Below are 20,403 nucleotides of genomic sequence, written 5' to 3' on the forward strand. Positions count from 1 at the left end.
GCAAAGCACTCAGAAATACCATAATGTCCAGAAAGATATAAAAGATTTTCCTTGAAGTAACATCGAGAGTTTACAGATTACAATTATACACACACACATATATGTGTGTATATATATATACACACACACGTGCACACACCCCCCGCAAAGGTGCTTGTGTCATGACTTACTACTTTCAACATAGATCACCATTCTTAATACCTACTCAAGTGTATTAAAAAACAATTCAAAAGTGAAAATATGTATTTAAAAACATTGATTAATGTCTAGATTTATTATCTGGCTATTCCTAGTACACATTTGGAAGGACTCCAGCACTTAAACAGCTGTTCATTAACAAGCATATCTTCCACATAATTCAATACACGTTTTTGTGTGCTGATGAATACAAGAAAAAAAAATGACAGTTAAAAAGTTACTAGCTTAGAACAGAAAGAATGTTCTCCTTGACACAAACAAATACATGCTTGATTAATAAGAACTAGCACCAGACATACAAGATTCAAAAAAAAAAAGTTTAAAATATAGTAACATTGGAGATTGAGGCTGAATTTTAACAGCAAACCTACTGTGTAAGTTTCAACTTGATATCATCTATGGACTGCAAATAGCTTGAATATACATTTTCAAACTTGAAAAGTAGCTTTTGGTAAGAATATGTACAATCTTCCAAGTTGGCCATTATGGCAGCCCAGCCTTGATGCTGAAGATGTTCATCATGTACAAGGCCTTCACAAAAGGAGCAAAGCTTCTTGGCAACCTCATACATTTCCTGAGAGGGGGGGAAAAAAAAAAAAATCCAACAAAATGCAAATCACTTCAGGTTATTACTGTGGTAACTATATAAAACATTAAAGTGAGACGTAACATAAAAAGTGTTAAATTTAGATAGCTAAAAAGTTGTACATCTTAAAACTTGATCAATTATAACAAAATTTCCTTTATTGTTAAATTAAAAAAAATAATTAGATAAAATTGTATAGATGATTTACTGAGAAATACCTTCAAGACAGGCAGGTGAAAGTTGCAGTTCAAAAGAAACCTTATATAAAATTAAATACTGCTAATATAAAGTATTCAGTGCACACACACACAAATAATAATGCTCGTACTAATCTGATAGAAGGAGCTGGCAAACAAGGTCCATTAAGGAGAAAACTACTGATGAGCCAAGCAGAAGCTTCAGAACAAGACAATGAATTGCAGGATCAGTCAGCAGAAGCGCAGGTGCATCAGATGCAAGAGGAGATGCATGAGGAAATCAGCAGGGCAGATAATTAATTGAAGTCTTCCATTGATTAATAAACCAGATGCAACATGATGAGAAGCAGTGCAGAGCGTCCACAAAACTCTAAAACACACCCCAAAACTTGGTATATGCAAACCGATGTGGAAGGTTTTCTGTTAAAAGAACTGGATGACACAGGCATTTTACTGCCATAAGAAGGTGAGAATTTAACTACCACCCAACTTGGCTGAGTTAAAACAGACACCTACATATGGCAAGTACCATATCTTACTAAAAGTGCACTAAAAGCAATGCCTATTATATTAAATTCCAAAATTTTAACTACTAGTAGAAGAGTAACTATTTTAAAGTTCACCAACTTAAAAGTCCGTCCCTTTCAAAGTGCCTACTGCTCAAACACTAAAATAAGAAAGTAAAACAAGAGTCATGCATAAATTCCTCAGCTCAATATTTTATCAATAACATACTACATGGAAAATAATCTCCTGAGCGTACTTGTATGTTGGGTTTTAACTTCTACCTACCCTCCAAGAAAGAAAGCCTTATGACTGTTTGCAGGTTGAGCATACTGTTCAACTAGGACTGACCACAACTTCCCTCAGCTATAGTACGTGTGAGAAAACCATACATGGAGAAACAAGTTATACAAACACAGTGAGAAAAGTGTTAAAAATGCAACACATCGGTGTATTTCAGAATGCATTTGCTGCTGAACACATGGTTAGCAGCACATATGCATACAGAAAAAAATTCAGAGCCCAACAACACTTCCTGAAATAAATCACAGAACTGCAGAGCATTTTATCCAAACATTTCAGAATTAATATTGACAAAACCTGAAAGTTATGAATACCCTCCCTTTTTTTAAAGAAGTCCAAGCCTTGTCTCAAGCAGCATAAGAAAATTCCACTGTCCTTCAAATTACTGGTATCTAAGCTATGAGTAGATGAACAATGTTTATCCATGATTTATCCATGCAACTTTAAGCAAATCAAAATCTATTTCAAACTTCTATCACTTTGTAGTAAAGATGCTATTTGTCTTCTTGTTTTTCAAACTTCGGTCACTTTCTGTGCACATGAGAATAAGACTTTCTGGTTTGAAAAAAACCAGTTATTTGCTGCATGAGCTCTCACTTGCTGAGTCAAAATCAACTGATAACGCAACTGGGATGGCATCCAGATAGTGACGAAATCTGCAAGTCATTTTCTTCAGACTATCTCCAGCTTGTCTATACAGTTTAAATTCACATAAGCTGACTAATGCAATACTGACAACTTGAACAGTTTATTATTTTCTTAAATTCACTTTGTATACAAGTTACTTAAAGGCAAACTCCACAGCATTTAAAAAAAAAGCAGAATTACTGCTTACTCAATTATCATATTAAGAACCAAAAGAACAGCCTGTTTTATCCTAAGGTATACTAAAAAATACACCGAAAATATGAAGCTGAAAAGGTAACTGGTTGTCCCCACTGTGTTCTACTATGTGTCCTGGGAATGTACACCAGGATTTTACTGTCAACTCACAAACTCTATTCTCTTCCCAAAGTCAACCTTCCTCCAAACTACTGGCAATAATTCCAGAGCATATGCAGAACCACACATCAGTCTGAAGACTAAAACAATATAAGCATCTACAAAATCAAAACTGATCACAAAGTCTTTTTATGTAGTTCCTTCAAGTGACTATCACAGTTTACTGGAGAAAGTAGAGACCGGACTTCTCCCACTTTCAAACTTAAATGTTTCTTTAAAAGCCCTGGGTAGAGGCTTTTGTTAGTTCTATTTCCCTTCGGCCAAACTCATTTAGCATGACACAACTCAACTGTGTAATAAGGAAATGTGTACACTAGGCTTGATAAGGCCAGACTTTCTGCCCTGAGACATACTCCTAAATAGTGGCCAGTGTTTGCTTTTTTAGCTAGATTTGTTGTGTTCACAACGGAAGTCAAAAGTCACAAGTTAGCATTGCCCTATGAAGCTTTATTATATGTCATTCTTGATGCTCCCCTGAGAACCTGAGTGTTGTCAATTTCAGATTTTAATTTTGGCAAGGTTGTTTCCTCAGCAAAACACTTTCAAACACAAAATAGAAGCCAAAAGTTACTAAATATTAGTAGGAAAAAAAAGAAATTGTTAAATTGAGAGAGCTACTGACAACCAGCACTGAGACTCTGTATCTAGAAGTCTAACCTGTGGCAATTTACCCAAATCTAACCCAACCAGAAGTTGTATCCCAGCAGCCTGACTCCTAGAAGAGTGAGAATAAACAGCATTTCCGGAGTGGCAAATTAATATTTATTTTTTAGAAACCATGTAGCAGAACTGCATTCTAAGAAGTGTTAGGATCTGTCATATAACAGAGACTTGCCCAATACCCCAATGCCATCTAAGTATTCAACCAGGTATTCATTGTCAGATGAACTACAGCTCCTTGTTGTATACCCAGGAGATGTGGACATTAAAACAAAAACTCCCATTATGAAAGCAATCATAAATACGAAACTGAGAGAAGATTTTTTTCTGAACTAACTTTGAGCTCAAAATTCATTAGCCTGAAAACATAGCTAAGTTTCTTTCAAATAACATGTTTTCAAAATCACCTGTGAGCTAATAGACAACAAGCCAAACTGTACAACTAAAGAGACATGACTGTTTCATATGCAGGATGTTACAACAGCATTCCATATTATCATCCTCCCAAAGTTATTTCTACACGTGTATCCCAGGTGCATAGTAATTCTCTCTGGGTGGCAGGGGGCAAGCAGTAGAATTCTGTCTGCATGGATGAACCTGAACGCAATTAGAGCCTGCAGGAACCCGGTACTGCTTTTGATGCTGGTTCCTTAGGCAATATTACGTTCAAATGGTAAAGAGCATTACTCTGTATTCACAGGATCCAAGTAGATTGTTCTAATAAAGTTCAAACCACATGCAGTAACTATTTTCCGCCTATCAGAACTGTTTCAGTCTTAGACTATACTAAGCAGATACCAGTGCATGGAACAAGAGCATTATCTTAAACCATAAATTTATTTTTGAATACTGCATGGAAGGGTCAATAAGAAAACACTGTGTCAGTAAATCCTGTAGCCCTGCTTTCAAAATGTGAGGGTGTGCCACAAGAAAACTGAGTGGTGAAGCTTTTTTCTTCCTTTGGAGTATCTATGTAGCTTAAAAGTAGTTAAGAAATTAAAAACTACACTGATATCTTTCATATCATTCCATTATTAGTGAAATACATCTTCAAGGGATTTGGCTTGGTTTTCCTACCATGCCCATAGACAACATTTCTGAGCAGATCTCCTCAGGCTATTTTAGAAGGATCAAGACCCATTTATTTCATATAACCAGTATGTCTGTATGCAGAAAAGAATCAAGCAGCTCTCTGCTAAATTAATAAAGTCTAAAAACTGAATTATGTCAGACATATAAATAAAGGCCTGCAATCCAACATATGTTTTAACACTTCCCAATAAAGTTGCCAGCTCCAGCACAGAAAATGAAGCCCGCCTAGCAACAGGCTTGCTTTTGTCACTGTTTTTTCACATATTCACTAAAGGGTAATTGGCATGCACCCAATGGTTCACGGAGCGTAAAAATTAACTTTAGTTGCCTTATAGAGCGATGTCCATCTCACTCGACTATACCAGAGCACTGACAGCTTCACCATATGGAATGTGGGCTTCAAGAAGCACCACTACCAGTAAAAGACTAGACAAACCCAGGGTAATCTCAACATACTGAGGAGTAAATAAAGGCATCTTATCCTCCTAATTTGTCAAGAAATTCACAGGCCCAGCAGGAAGATTTTTATCTTTGGCTGGGTGCTTTAATAGGATGTTTACTTGAATTATTTCCTTCATTCACTGTAACTTAAATTTAGGTGATTCTTCTGATTACTTCTGTTTAGTATGTTCCAACCAAAATCAGAAGCAGCAGCAAAGTATGTTTTATCTAAAATAGAAATTAATTGGCAAAGTGTTTTCCATCCATTTCAAGACTTCATCTTTGCATCCTACTGTTGTAATTCTGCTCATCTGAATGAAAAAAAATCCAGGGAAGGTCTGTTTGTCTTAAGTGGTCTTTGGACTTACCTCTAAAGAACAAAAGTTCTCAGGAAATGCAGGGTTCTTTCCATTCTCTACAACCCTGTGGTAAAAGGAAACAAGTCATCAAAGTCCTCTATTGCCATGTGTCTGAAATCCTGTAAAAAGGACTCCTTATAGGTTTCAGTCACCCTAAAAATCAACCTCAGGCCAACAAAAAAGATTCTTGAAAGTGGTATTAGACACACCTGTACACTGTAACAGTAGATAAACACTTCCACAACAGGTAACCATTATCTTGCTTACCAAAATTAGTAACCAAGACCATTATCTCTAATTCATGCACCTCCAACTATATCATCAGTAAAGCTACTAGATGAACCACTTCAAGATTTCAGCTTCCAAAACCTGTAATTGGAACAGTTAACTTCACCATGAGACTGATATTTCATGGCAATTTCTCTCTTTTTATCAGACAGCTGATTATTCCATTCTCCTTTAATATTGGTCATTTTTGGTGACTGTGTCCTTTGGACATTTGTCCACACAGTTACGACTTACTACATACTCAGAAAGTATTTACTTCATCAGCATAATACAGAACAAGTTATTCTGTAACTTATAGCTTAATGACTTTTTCTTCAGTACTGTTTTCACGAGCTCTTGGCTCTGACATTAAAAGCAGACTAGAAGTGAAGTGACAGAATTTACCACCGAAAAAATATTGAGAAGCTGACATAAACAACCACAGCCAGGGAATCAAACCATAGTACAAGATAAGTGATAACATCTACTAGCTTGATGCCAAGCCACCCAAGCCTTTTTCTCCTGATGCATTTTCTAAAAGCTTGTAACCACAATTATTAGATCAAAGGCCAACCAAAACAAAAGCTGTATCTTTTAGTACACCTTAGGGTAAACTAAAACCTATTCCATTTTAACCCCACCCAGCTCTGTTACTTTAAAAGACTGAGGTTGATCACTGATCCAAGTTACAAAGAAGTCTGGACTTCTGTGGAGGAGCTAGAAGTGTGTGTGGCTATTAGACGAATAATTTAGCCAAAAAGAATGAATAGCAACGATTTAGCTACACAATTGTTACAAACATTACAACGCCTTGAAGAACATTAAAATTTTAAAGTATCTCTTTTCCAGAGGGTGTCAAAACAGCTTTCTAGTAGAAATGAAAAAGCATTTCTCTCAATAGTAGATACGCAGCTTTCAGGAAGCATGACTATACTTCTTGGCTTAAGTGTTATTAAGTGTTTGGAACTAAACCAAGAATGATCTAGGTACTATACTATGACTACAGCCACAGTTTTAGGCAACCAAATGAAATGACCAGTTTCTCACCCTCACTCCCATTTCTCGAAGGAAAACTAACCGGAATTGACAGTTTGATGACCACAGCAACAGTATCACATGAAACATACCCACTAACAAAAAGTCCGTTTCCAATACCACCCTTCTGGGAAAAAGAACATGAGAATTTCAGTTAGATCACTGGGGGGAAAAAAAAGTAATCCTTTTCTAAAGGCTAAGCTACAAGAAATTACTTTAAGCAGTAGTGTTTAAAGGACCAAAAGAGTAGATAAGATTTACATGACAGTTCATTGCACAGTGCACTGCGTAGAGAACAGCTTGTCTTCTCCTAAGCTGCTGTGTACATAACTTTTTGCAAGTGCTCTGTGCACCTAATTGTCCACCTACTGCAGCTCACGGCCAAAACTGCTGAACAGGAAGAGAGGTGGGAAACTAAGCTAGTTATAAAAAGGCCAGCTGTAACTCTTTAGGCACAGACATCTCAAAGCTAAGTTTTTAGTCAAAAGGAAACCAGGACACTGAGAAATAAAATGAAGATAGGCTTAGATAGTTGCTTTAACTGAGATTTAAAAGCCAAACAGTCGATGCAACAAACACTGACCAAAAAGGACCTGATAAAAAAAAAGTTTGTAAGACAGAGACATTGTGCCACATGTGACAGAACCCATGGCAAGAATTTCAGTTTAATTGGTAAAAAAACTAGTTAGGTAACAGGCATAGCTTCTTTCAAGTTACCAAATCTTTATATTGTGAATTCTACATAATGGGATCTTGTCTAATCAATGGGAACTTAAGAAAATCTGTACAGATGTTAAAATCTGGAAGCAAAAAGAAAGAAAAAAATTGAGGTATCTTGATATAATAATCACAGTACAGTGGAAAACCAAACAGGAGATAGTAAGTTTCTCACAGGAATGACTTTTGGTTAGGAGGCATTAAAATCTAAAAAGGCTACATACAAGTTAATGAAATTAGTTTCAATTGGGGAAAAAAAAGGCTGCCTTTACATATACCTGTACCCTATTCAAATATGTACAAAAGGCTATAAGAATGCCAGGGTCTCCAATGTGAAGTAAAAGATGACCTTTGTTTATACCTGAATAGTAACTAAGGCTATCTGAAAATTATGGCAAAAAAGAAATTGACAAAGCAAAGCATAATTTAAATCAATAATGGTCAGTTTTAGGTAAAAAACAATGAGAGGAAAAAAAGGCATGGATTAATAAAAACACTTGTTAAAGGAGAATCTAGAACTACTTGTTATTGTGGAAGAAAATCAAAAGAAAAAGTTAAAGGCCATAGGCCAGTGTATGCAAAGTATGGATCCGAAAAAGTGAATCAGAAATATCTGTCCACCTTTCTGCAAAGGTGGACAAATAAGGTTGAAGAAAAGGCAAGGTAAAAACAAAACCACCTTTCATACAGTTCTAGAGGGTAGTTGCCGAGCAGTATACAGTTCAAGTCACAGATGTCAAAAAGCATGATGAAATTCAACAGTTTTCAGGCAGGCTTAAAAGGAGGGAGACACAAGATAAAAATAAAAGTATTCACACCCTGAAATACTCATAATCTTCCAGGCAATGGAGTTTGCCGATTACTAAAGTAGAAGTAGGGCATGAGGTACAAGAGATAACCAAGAACAACTGCTCAGTAAGTTAGCAGCCATCTTCTAAGCAACTTTTGCTATTTCATATGCCTTTTAAAATTTCATATCAAGTCTGATTTTAAAATTACACTGTATATGCTCTGGGCAGAATAGACATAAAATTAAACAGAAGCTGATAGCTATCGAATATTCTCCGCTGCTTTTACATAGTTATATATCCCTGTTTCTTATTGTTGACAAGAATCGGTAAGGCTTTCTATCATGAGCAATGATTTAGATTACAACTTTTGTTTTCCTAATACAAAACATTTTTATCATGTATTAGTGGTAACCATTAATTAAATTACCCTAAGTAATTATAAGACACAAAAACTCTCCATCAGAGTACTGGCACGCTGCTTTTCTAGTAAAGCAGGTTACTCTCTCTCTAAAATTAATAAAAAGACAAAGCTTGGATTATTTTAAGGCAGATTTTTCGTGCCCATTTTGCAGGAAGTCTCCCATACAGTATTCTCAGTGTGGCTTTGGATGCATGAGTCTCACAACTACAGAGGTTCAGAGCCTTTCTAGCTCTTTCCAGATCTTAATCAATTTTGAGAAGGATTAATATCCCATGGTTCCCTCTTCCTCCCAGCCAGGAGGCTTATGGCAAACCTTGAAGAAGATTAATGTTCTAACCACATTCCCAGTCCTCCCTTAGTTTATTCTAAATTACTGTTCAATATGTTTCAAGCAGGCATTGTGAAAAACTGCTTTAGTTCAATACTGCAATACTCCTTTATACAGTTTTCACACCTCGGTACATCTGAAGTCATGACAGCCTTTTCAGTAACCTTCCATCATTCATGACAGTTTTGTCATTCCCCCGACCTCCCAAAGAAGTACCCAATGCATTTTGACAACTTAACACAGAGCCTATGGTTTTGAAAGATTTAAAATCTTGGATAAAATTAACCATGGGTATAGAAGTGTATCAGATTTAACAATACTACTACCTATTTATTTTTTAAATAAATGTCTAAGTTTTTCAAAAAAGATTCTACTATCTTTGTAGCCCTTTTACAAGCAGGGAAGAACTGGAAGTAGGGAACAGAGAATAACCTTTTCCAAGATAAATCTGCAGACTGAAAATAAAACCTCCATTCTACTTAGATCCCTGTTTAAAGACCTTTAAATACTAAATTCCACCCCCCCCCGTCCCATAATAATATTAATAGATGCCATGAAGTATGGAAAGATTAATTTTCTTCTTGCAAATCAGCTCGGGATCACTCACCCTAGACAAACATTTCCGTCTCTAGCTAAATATTATAGCTCCAGTTGGCCAATAAAAGTTGTAGCCCACACAGAGACTTCAGAGTATTTCTGAAATATGGGCTTCCCTTACAGAAGGCTTGCCACTCAAACGAGCCAGTAAAGATCTAAATAATTAATTTAAAAGCAGAAACACTGCAATAAACTGCTTGCTCTGCATATCAATACATCCTTCAGAATCAAGGGCGAAGAGAAGGTAGCACTAAGAGTTCTTTTCAATTCTTAGTAGGAGTATTTTTTATAAAACTGTAATATAAAAAGCTTACTCCAGAGGAATTAAATCTGTTCAGTGTGTATTAACTTCACCAGACCAAAACCAGAATTAAGAATCTTCGAGACCACGAAATCAGGGATGGGATGAAGAAGGAAGATAAATATCAAAAATGAGAGATGTGAGACTGGGTACCATCACCTTCTACTTCCATTACTCTAAGTAAAGCACAAACACGAACACTGTAGTAATTACTACAACCCCCCTTTCATATCAAATCAAAGTTAGGTATTTAACAGATATCAGCTCTGCCGACTTTTACAAGATCCTCTTAACACCTCACAAACAATGGTTTTAAAGCGCTTTCAGTTTCAGCTGCTAACACCAGCATTCTCACACTCTTCAAGAAGCACAAATGAAAACCTCGCACTCCTCAGCTGAATTCACATTGAAATCCACTGTTTTCCGTATGACAGTCATATGATTCACAGATCCCTAATAACTCAAAGTAATATTTACTAAGTCAGCAGTAACTGTCAACAGGTGGTAGAGAAAGGAAGAGAGTCTACTGGACTCAATCCTCATCTTAAATCAGACACCCTGAATAATACAACCATGACACATCAGGAGGCCAAAGGGGAAAACAAAAAAATCCTGTACTGTATGCAAGATTTAGCACTTTTCTCTGAATTCAGCTGTACAGTATTAAAAACCAGACACTTCAAGGGCTAAATATTCTTTTGGACTGCATTAAAGTCATCACTGAAACACAGAAACTTCATGACCAAGACAACCTGCTAAAAACCTATGTCACTATTCATTTTGTGCTAATGGTACACATTCCACCACTCTCAGCTGCTGGAAGTTTAAATAACCTTTAGAGACATAAAAAATATTTAATGCCTTTAAATGTAAAATTTGGAAGGGAAAATGAGTATTTCCTAACACGAAGAAAAGCAATCAGTCCAGCTACTGAAGGCATCATGTCACCTGAACACACAGCGTTCCTACTGCACACACACTTGACATCTTCTTGAGCATGTTGCAGGAACTAGTTCCCCTTATCAAAATAATACAGAAGTAATGAAATTGGAATTCTGACAAGTTTTCTTTCTATGCAACTAAAAGCCAGCACTCAATAATAAAAGACCTGAAATTTAGGAAAAGGAAGCTTAGTTTTATTAATATCTCGCCAGTTATTTAGACAGATAAGATGTAACAGAAGCTTGGCAATGTGCTTTTAAAAATTACACCGCTAATTTTCTACTTGGGTTAACAATGTTTCCAAAGTAACAAACTTCTCTGTTTGCAGGTTGAGGCAGACTGAAGACACTGAAGATAAGGCAGAGCATAAAAGGTGTAGGCCCAAAGCAACCAGATTGCTTTTATTTTGCAAGTGCTGTAAACATACACATCGATAAAGCTGTATTACAATGTCTTTGAAAGAAGCTTCGAACATACTGAAGAAGCAAGCACATTTCAATACCTACCTTGAAATTTTGAGACAAAGGCTCTGAAGACTACATCATCACTAACAGGTCATTCTTACTGCCTTTTCAACAAACTATTTTATAATTTATATCAAGCTTCCCCTCTGACATACAAGGAGGTTATTTTCCTTTGGTGTGCAAGTACAGTAAGAATTTACTTACCACAGCAAGTTGTGTCCGTGATGCTACCGTATGAAACACGGCAGGCATCATGAGAGATTCTTCTACTTTCAATTCCATCTCATTCTCTGCTGAAAATGTGGTTTTGGGGATAGCTGGTGGACGTTCACACAAGATCATTTCTTTGTTGAATAAAAAAATTGGGTTGGTATCCTACACTCAAAAAGAAAATTAAACCAAACACTGAGTAAAGGCAACAGACTGTTCAATCACCAATTATTTCATTATGTGGGTACCTTGTCTTAAGAACACTTTAAAATCTACACGTGTAAGCTGAATACGTAAACATCTGTTTCTTAAAGCAAAGAAATCCAGCAAACAGTACACTACAGAAAGAGACTTAAAAATCCCTTCGTAAAACATCTTTTTCTTCTCCTATAAATGACAGTTTAGATAAAGAATGCAGTATGCACTTACTGTTCCAGCACTGTAACTACACACTCTTCTGTCTGGTGCCATACACTCTCCTCCATTGACTACCAGTACTTGGTGCTGAATGGCAATCTTGTACTTTGTTTGAATTGCATGTTTCAGATCAGCCACACTGTAAAAAAGTGGGAAGAGAAGACAGCATGTTTGTGTCTCTAATTTTATGTACTCCTGTAATAGAGACAGGTGATTTGTCTGTGTCAAAGCAGAACTTCTTTAAAAGAACTATTACCTTTTATTCTGCACAATGACATATATTTCTAAGTTTTCTAAGTGCTGTAATGTGTTGCATTCTGGATATCCAGCTAATAAGCTATCAGCTAAAAGATGACAGCCTCTGCATTACTGGTAAGTCATCAGCAACCTTTTTCCAAGAACATCTTATAGCATGCTGAAGTTCTGGATTAAGTCACATCAAGCATTTCGGATAATAACTGTAAAAGCCATATTATGTTCTTTGAATATATACTTTATGAACAAACAGCTGACTTACTGAAACCCTAGATGATAACAAGAGTATTAACACTTTATTATGCATAACATAAGCACAATTTCACCTTGTCAACTCTGACTGATGTACTGTACATGAAGTGCAATAAAACAATAACAGGAAATTAATCCAAATATATGCAACAACTTGATATAAACATTATAGGCACTTTTAATGCAGAAAAAGTAGATCAATAAACCACCCCTGGTTTTGTTCACCATCCCAGTACCTTTATTTCTGGGTGATGACATCTTCACATTACTGCCTATTTGAGACAGTTCTAGACTTTCTCTTGAAGACACAGGCAAACAGCAAACTAAACAAGAACTTACTAATATGATACAGTAACTGACCCAAACTATAAAACCGTGCAGTAGTACCTATGCGAAGGTATCAAAAGCTTCAGATTATCAAGTGAATAATCAATACAAGCATCAACGGTTTTGATATAACTGGCAGGAAGCATAACAATGTTACGGTTATATGGTACTTGAGAAATAAAGATTAGTCATCTAAAATAACCATGATTCAATATGGCACCATGAATTCACTACAAACTTCTCATGAGCACAAGCTTGTACTTGATAGCTGTGCTATAGTAAGCATTCACCTACCATGTCCATGGTCTTTGGGAAGATAGCTTGGCCTGTCCGTGTACAAGAAGATAGGCAAAGAACCCAAGAAAGTCTTGCTAGGAAAAGCAAGTCTGTTCGTACAGATATACAGAATAACAAGTTAAACTGTTCAATTGAAGAGTCTTGGATTTTATGCGGTTCAGCTGTTGGAAAGCTTCCTTCTCAAAGAACTATCCAACTGTGCAAAAAGTCAGCCCATGCCAGACTCTTCAGTGCCTGGCCTGGCAGTTCAGATGCTGTACCTCACTCACTGTGATTTAGGAACAGAATGCCTCAATGTACCGGACAGCATACACGGGGGTGCTGACAGATCTGCAAATGACCCAGTAGATCTAGAATGGCTGAGATGAAACTCTATTTCATGCTCAATAACAACCTGAGTCTTAGTGGGATTTGCAGAAGAACATATGAAAAAACAATCAGTGTAGACAATATTAGGGCCCTTCCACCCCAAACGAGGGCCAAAATCGTAATTCACTTGTTGAGTCATGAAAATTACAAACAGGAATTCAGGAGAAATGAAACAATGTATCTGAGCACAAAATCCATGGCAGAATTCTTTCAAGCACAATGACTTGCAACTCATTCATCACCGACAGCAAGAGCCAAGCTTAACTGCTGTCTTCTAAGTCCAAGGTGTATGGGCTATCATTATATACAATTTACTTACTATATCAGAGTCCCACATGAGAACAAGGAAAAATGATACAGTATATGTCTATGATACAGTATGTCTAGACCTCTCTAAAAGCATCTTTACATTTGCAAGATGCTTTTAATGTGCAGTGACAAATGACAAACAGCAAAGTTGTTGGGACTTAACTGTGATTCTGTAACACTGCTCATGCATGTTCCAGGCAGTCAGGCATTCAGAAATTCCTGATTTACATATAAAATGCTCTAAAACATTTTGGAGCCTTACCGCATAGGACAGAACTAACTTTTACCCATCCTGGACAGAGACAAATGCCTGTATGCCAGTTCTTTAGCACCCAATCTAAAAATATTACAGAGCACACATTTTCTTCGGGATGAGTATATACTGACAGGAGAAAGAGCAAACTGCAGATTTTCTTCTGTGATGCCAGTCAGTTAAAAAAATAAACCCTTTACAGAGGAATCCTGAATAAAATCACCATCCAATAAAAGGTCACAGAAGATAAGAAGTCATTCTGACAGTTCTTCCAAAAAGCACCAAACATAACACCAGGCTCAGATAAGAGCAGGTCATCCTTTGTCACTGCCCCAGAAAGTAAATAACCTCTCCATTCTTTCATGGGACCTCAAACACACAAAATCACCTGCAAGGCACTGAAAACACTAATCCAAACAACGTCCCAAAATTCACTCAAATACATGAAAACCTAGAAGATAACTACATGGACATATTAATAAACAACTGAGTATCATCTCTCCAAAATTCAGTATACAAAAAGTGTGTATATTTTTTTTTTAATTAAAAATAAACAATACACAACTAATTTACTTTCTTACTTTTGTACAGCAAGTTCCGTATCAAAGGTAAGGGTAGTTCCAGTGTTGACCAGAAATACATATAGCTTCATGATGATTTTTTTAGGTCTCTGAAGTTTTTAACTTCCACTGCTAAAATCATTTAGAAACTGAAAACAAAATTCAAGTGTTAGTTTCACATACCAGTTATGAAAGAGGCATGTACATACTTTTGGAAAAATACTTTTAGATATATAGTGAGTGAATACATCAGCTCTAATATTCCACAGTCCTCTGTCCATTACTAAACATACAGATGCTCCTCTAATCTCTGCAGAGGTAAGCCTCCGCATATACAGATAGTTAGGACAACATAAAAATATACAGAGGAGATTAAAAACAAAAAAGACAACTTCCAGTTGCAGAGACCACCATCTCAGATCACTACCAGGCTTTTGTCAATTATGAAATGCATTTTTAAAGCCCCAGATACAGTTATTTCCAAACATCTTTTCTAGATTTTACAAACAGCCACAAACTCTATCTGCTTAATACTATGCCTACCCATAGTTTTTTTCACTCGGACATATGGAAGCATTAGCAAAAAAATAAAAAAGCTAAGATTATGCAGATTTTCTTTTTGTATCTCTCCATAATTAAGTAATAGTTTTGAAAGATATTTTCCTGTTCTCAGCACTAGCTAAATCTGTAGCTACCTTCATCACTAATAGTGAATAAGGAGTGATCAAGACAGACAGTGCAGTCCAACACATCGGACACATTTTCAGTCTCGTGCCCTACAAGCATCTGGATGAGTGACTATAATCACATGTTTTTCCAGTGTACATAACAGAAGAAAAACTCTGAGATTTTATTCGAGATTTTCATTACTAAAATCTTCGTACTTCTGAGACTTCTCTTCTCCACAGGAGCTCGGAAGTTTATGAACAATTTCCTCCACGCTAACAAAGCTGCTGCAGAAATACAACTAGCACTGCAGTCACTAATGACCTGAAATTTCTTTTATATGGAAGGGGTTCCAAAAACTTAAGCTGTAAAATTTTTAACCTCTCAGCAATACTCTTACTTCATCACAAAAATTACTTCTGGGATTAAATTACTTCACATGAAGTATAAGTCGTCCCTCTTTCCCTGAAATGGGAGCAGGACACACACGCAAGGTCTACACAGCTGTGTTATTCTAAAATGAGTCTGAATTTGCATTTATCTCTCTGCCGGTACAGAGGAAAAAAAAGACAAACCATAGAGAAAAATAACAAAACCACCATTAAAATGGGGAAGGGGGAAAGGTTTTACCAGAATAATAAGTCCAGAAAGTCAAAGGAGCTTGCTTTCAACAGAGTGGCTTTCCACACACTAAGTATTCATTATAGTACATAAGCGAGTCAAAACATGTATTTTCACAACAAGCCTTCAGAAACAGAACCACATCAAATAAGAGCCCCAGTTAAATAATTTGATCTGAATTGAGTTTTGTCGTCCTTATACTTGAACTCGATTGTACTCAGTGGCACTAATTCCAATTTATATTGGAAAAAGAATATACTCTGTAAACTGGTATTAGACAAAAACTGCTGAACAAAAATTGCTGTAGCAATAATTTATTATTAAATTCTTTAGTCTAGGTTTCAGAATTAATCAGTCTCATGTGTAGAGAGACTTCTTTCCACAAAGGCTGTATTTGTGACTGTGTCCCAAGTAGAATCAGGAAACAAATGTGTTAAATACAATTCTTAAAGTACCATGGAGCATCCACCAAAAAAAGCTCTCTTCCACCTAAGCAGAGTAAAAGGCTTCTATAGGACCTAGTTCTCATGTAAACATTACTTCCTATGCTCAAGTGATTCTTTAGAGAAAATCTGTCCTGAAACCTCATGTACATAAAGTGAAATTTTAATCAAATATTTCCCCCTCCATACCTTAACACTAAAGCTAACTATTTAAAACATAGAAAGAAAAAACATTATCAAGATCAAAAATATTTATGATGGCATCAGCCACACATGCATCAGCAGTCTCAAACATTTTTAACTTCAAATAAGAAAGAATTACCTCCAGGCACTATACGAAGCTACCACCTTCTTCAAATTCAAAAGAATAAATGCGAACATTCGCTTTACTTGATTTTTGGCAACAGAGTAGCATGGCTGTTCAAAGCCAGAGAATATCTGCAAAGAAAAGATACAGAATGCAATTACAGGTATTATTAAAATGTCAAGATTTTACAGTCATCATTGCATCTAACCCAGAAATCAGCGTATGTCATGCTAGAAAGAATAATTATGTGGCAGTATTTTTTTAATCTTACATTAATTAAAATGCTATCCAGTTACAAGTCTGCTCAAAACTACTACATACCTGAATATTTTTCCCCGTAAGTTCAGTTTAAAATAACGATTAGTGACATTCTTCAGTATTTACAAGAAGGCAAAGCTAGTTCACTAAAAAGAACTGCTTGTATCTCCATTAATGGAAAATATTTTTCAGAACTGGTAAAGAATGCTGATTTGATGATGCTAAGAGCAATACAGAACGTTATAACAAAATGCAGTTTATCTAAGAAAAATCAGTGTAAAAAGGCACACAAGCTACTGCTGTTGAATGAATGCCCTTATCCTGCAGCTGTATTGAACAGATTCCTTCAGGAATCAGCACCACCTTCCTTACCTGAACCAAGGTAACAGTGTTTGTTAAACCATTCACCCACTTTAGAGGTTTGGTTTTGGCGGGTTTTTTTTAATGAACTGCAGACATTACCGTTCCCCACTGGTTGTCATTGGCATCCTTGCCAGGGGCTCCTTCACCCAGAATTGCTGTTTAAACTACAATTGAAACTTCAACAATCAAAATGAGCCGGATCAACAGAGGTGGTCTTTTTAGGCTACCCTAGTTCATTTTAACTGTTGTCAGTTAAGTAGCGGTGCCAAAGGAGCCCATGGCAAAGGAGGTAGCAATGAGCAGCTGGGCTCAGGGCAGTCAGGCAAGTGCACAATCAAACTCCGAACCACAGACCAACATTATTTCTATGATGTTAATGCCCTAGCAAGCTTTCTGAGAAGATGATCAGGCACTATAAAGCGTGGTAATCCATTACTAAAAATAGGTTTGCTGAAGCATGAAAACCATGAGAAAGTGTAAGTCATTTTATACAACTCATGCTACTAATGGTAAATCAAAAACACTTCATCCCAAATTTGAAAACCTTATGATAAAGGAAAAGCTTACACAACTATTACATATATTTTACATGCATGGAACATATAGCACTTCGTTAGGCTGTTATTTGAGCTATTATCTTCTTCACTCCTGTCCACTCAGTCTTTCTTCCTATGCAAAATACACACACATCACCTTGTCAGCAGCAAACACACAATAAAAGGGAAAAAAAGCAATGTGTTTAAGTACCACCATTGGAAAATAAGTAACTGAAGCATCCTCTTCCAGTTTAGCTATCAGCAGTCAGTAGTTGTATTTGAGCAAAATAAATTTATGAACGCTTGCTTTAGATCAAAGTAATGCACATTAACATGAATAACAAGAAACTACTGAAACATTTCTGCCACAAAGTAGGATCACAACACTATAATCTCTATTCTTCTAATTCCTTTGCAACCATTAAGTCAAAAAACAAGTGTTGTTTCTTCCACCCAACATTTCAAATAAATAATCCTGGGGGAACAGAACTACACTCACACAGGCAGAACAAATTTGTGTTAGGTTACTCTTTAAGGAAGAAGAAAAAAAAAACTAGAATTCACCCACTCCCAAGGTTGCCACAAACTTCAGTGAGTACTTCCAGGAACAGAGGAATTGTGTAAAGCAAGGTTTCAGAAAATACGTGCCTTTAACACCAAGCTCTCCTGCAGACTCACTGCTGCCCAATAAAGGCAGGCTGCTGCTCTCCCCTCAGCAGGAACCACATCAAGTGCCTCTCTCCAGCTGCCTGTTTTCACAACACTGGAAGAAACTGAATTTTGAGAGCTCTCCTTAGTCTTGCATCTCCGGACAACATCTGGCTGAGTCTGGCCAAAAAAGTCCAAGATTACTTGAAAAGGGAGATGCATGAAAACTGGTCGCAGTTGCCTACGTCTCTTCTCCTTCAAAGGTCAGGTTACAGCAGACTGTTACAAGCAAGGCCAGCTACATATCACAAATTAGCCTTTAAGTTTGTTCCCAATATTCAAGAATATTATAATTCATCAGTAACACAAGTTTTTAAGTAAGCTTGATGTGAAAGTCAGGCACCATCAAGCTTCAACAGAGTATATCCATAAACACATACATTTTATTCTTCTGTTTGTGTTACCTCAACAGTCCATTAAGAAGAGATTGTCAGGCTTTTTTAGTATTAAACTGTTTCATAGTGTTAAAAGTTTTATTCTTTTTAGTGTTAAATTGCTGAAATTATTCTAATTCACTTTAATAGAGGTTGAACAATTACAAAATTTGACAACTACTGAAGACAGAGCTGCTAACTACGTAACCAGACAAACTGTAACAAAATGACTAATGCACACAGGTTATTTGGCTGAACTGTGTGACCTGCAGCTCCATGCCCTCATACAAACTAGATCCTTCAAATTATGGGATGGAAGCTTGTATGATCAGCAGCTATGAATTACGAGTAACACCATTTTAAAAATAGCTAAAAATTTGAAAAAGGCAATTTCTGTAGAAGCTGCCAGAGTAGACAGAAGATGTTAGACATGAACATAAGAAAAAGAATAAGATGACAAAAATGAAAGTAATAATAGCACAAAGTAGAAAAAGCTTCCAGAATTAATTCAGAAGATGTTTATTCTTCTACATTAGCTAACAAAACACCAAAACCACCCATGAATACATCATGCTGTTTATAACATTTATTTCACCGCTCTGCGTTGCATTTACACTGCAATACAATTACTACATCTGCTTCACTTCATGGAAGTGTTGCAAGCTTTTCCTATCCAACATAAGTTCTTTAACAACTGAATACTTTTGAAGTCAGTGTTTATTGATACTTTCAATGCATGTTGTTTAGAAATTTTGCAATTGTCTTACTTAGTTCAGAACATGATCATAGCTACATCTGTAAAAGGAAATGAATGTCTGTTTACAGACCTTTCCTTTTCATAATTACAGTACAGCCATCACGAGTTTCACAGCACTCCACAAATAATCCTGTGGCTATGTTAACCATCTATTTCTGCCATTAAGTGCAGAATCCCTGCTCCATTACTCAATTCTGACTGTTCTACTGTTTCATGGTAGAAAGCTTTCCAACTTCACAAACTCAAACACTGAAATATGGCATACAGGGCAGGACGAAGACAGAAATCAACATTTATGGTGTTTGGGTTTAAAACGGCATTATCAAATTCACTTTAAAGTCACTAAGTTTCCTCTATGATGTCCCAACATTTAAGTTCATGCACATGTTTTTGACATCTTATTTCGCATGCCTCCTTTATGAACTGGATTACAAACTAAACTTAAGCAGTTATTAATATATTTTAAACTACCTGGAATTTAAACTGAACTATGCCCAAGTCATAGTTTTCCTTTAAACCCAGTGGTTTAAAATTTCATCTTTTACAACAGCAACGCACCAGCAGCATAAGGTACCTTGCTTTTTGTGCCTGTGGAAGTACTGCTTCACATCTGTACAGTAAGTGCCATACTTATCAATGCTTCATCTCCTAGGTCAGAGGACCGAGAGGCCCAGACTCTCTCTCCTGTCCATAACTCCAGGCTGGAAGGGGCTCAACTCTGAAAGCAGACAGACAGAACTAGCTTAACTACCTAAGCAAGGCAAGAATCTTGCTGTTCACTCAGGAGCTTGCAATTCCACGTTGCCAATTCTTAGACATTCACATAGCTCTGTATGAACATCATCCTTATGCTGCTAATAAAGGAAGTTTCTCTTCTCTTACTGCAGACCAGCTGAGGCTATACTGCAGGTAACCG

At 36.5% G+C, this 20,403-nt stretch overlaps 1 protein-coding gene across 3 annotated transcripts in view; it reads right to left on the reverse strand.

The window, feature by feature from the left end:
- RB1CC1 (RB1 inducible coiled-coil 1) overlaps nt 1–20,403 on the reverse strand; it is a 78,649-nt gene that overhangs the window by 48,427 nt on the left and 9,819 nt on the right. For 2 of the 3 annotated variants that reach the window (XM_075085015.1, XM_075085014.1), the window contains exons 2-6: nt 16,507–16,622; nt 14,476–14,603; nt 11,845–11,971; nt 11,410–11,580; nt 570–772 (exon numbers count right to left, since the gene is read on the reverse strand). In XM_075085015.1, the coding sequence (XP_074941116.1) occupies nt 570–772; nt 11,410–11,580; nt 11,845–11,971; nt 14,476–14,546 (572 nt within the window). In that variant the 5' untranslated portion in view covers nt 14,547–14,603; nt 16,507–16,622. Of the gene's footprint in view, nt 1–569; nt 773–5,351; nt 5,407–11,409; nt 11,581–11,844; nt 11,972–14,475; nt 14,604–16,506; nt 16,623–20,403 lie in introns of those variants that run through there. The other variant, XM_075085016.1, reaches the window with a different exon arrangement.

Source organism: Phalacrocorax aristotelis, chromosome 2, assembly GCF_949628215.1.
Source record: "Phalacrocorax aristotelis chromosome 2, bGulAri2.1, whole genome shotgun sequence".
Taxonomy (NCBI): domain Eukaryota; kingdom Metazoa; phylum Chordata; class Aves; order Suliformes; family Phalacrocoracidae; genus Phalacrocorax; species Phalacrocorax aristotelis.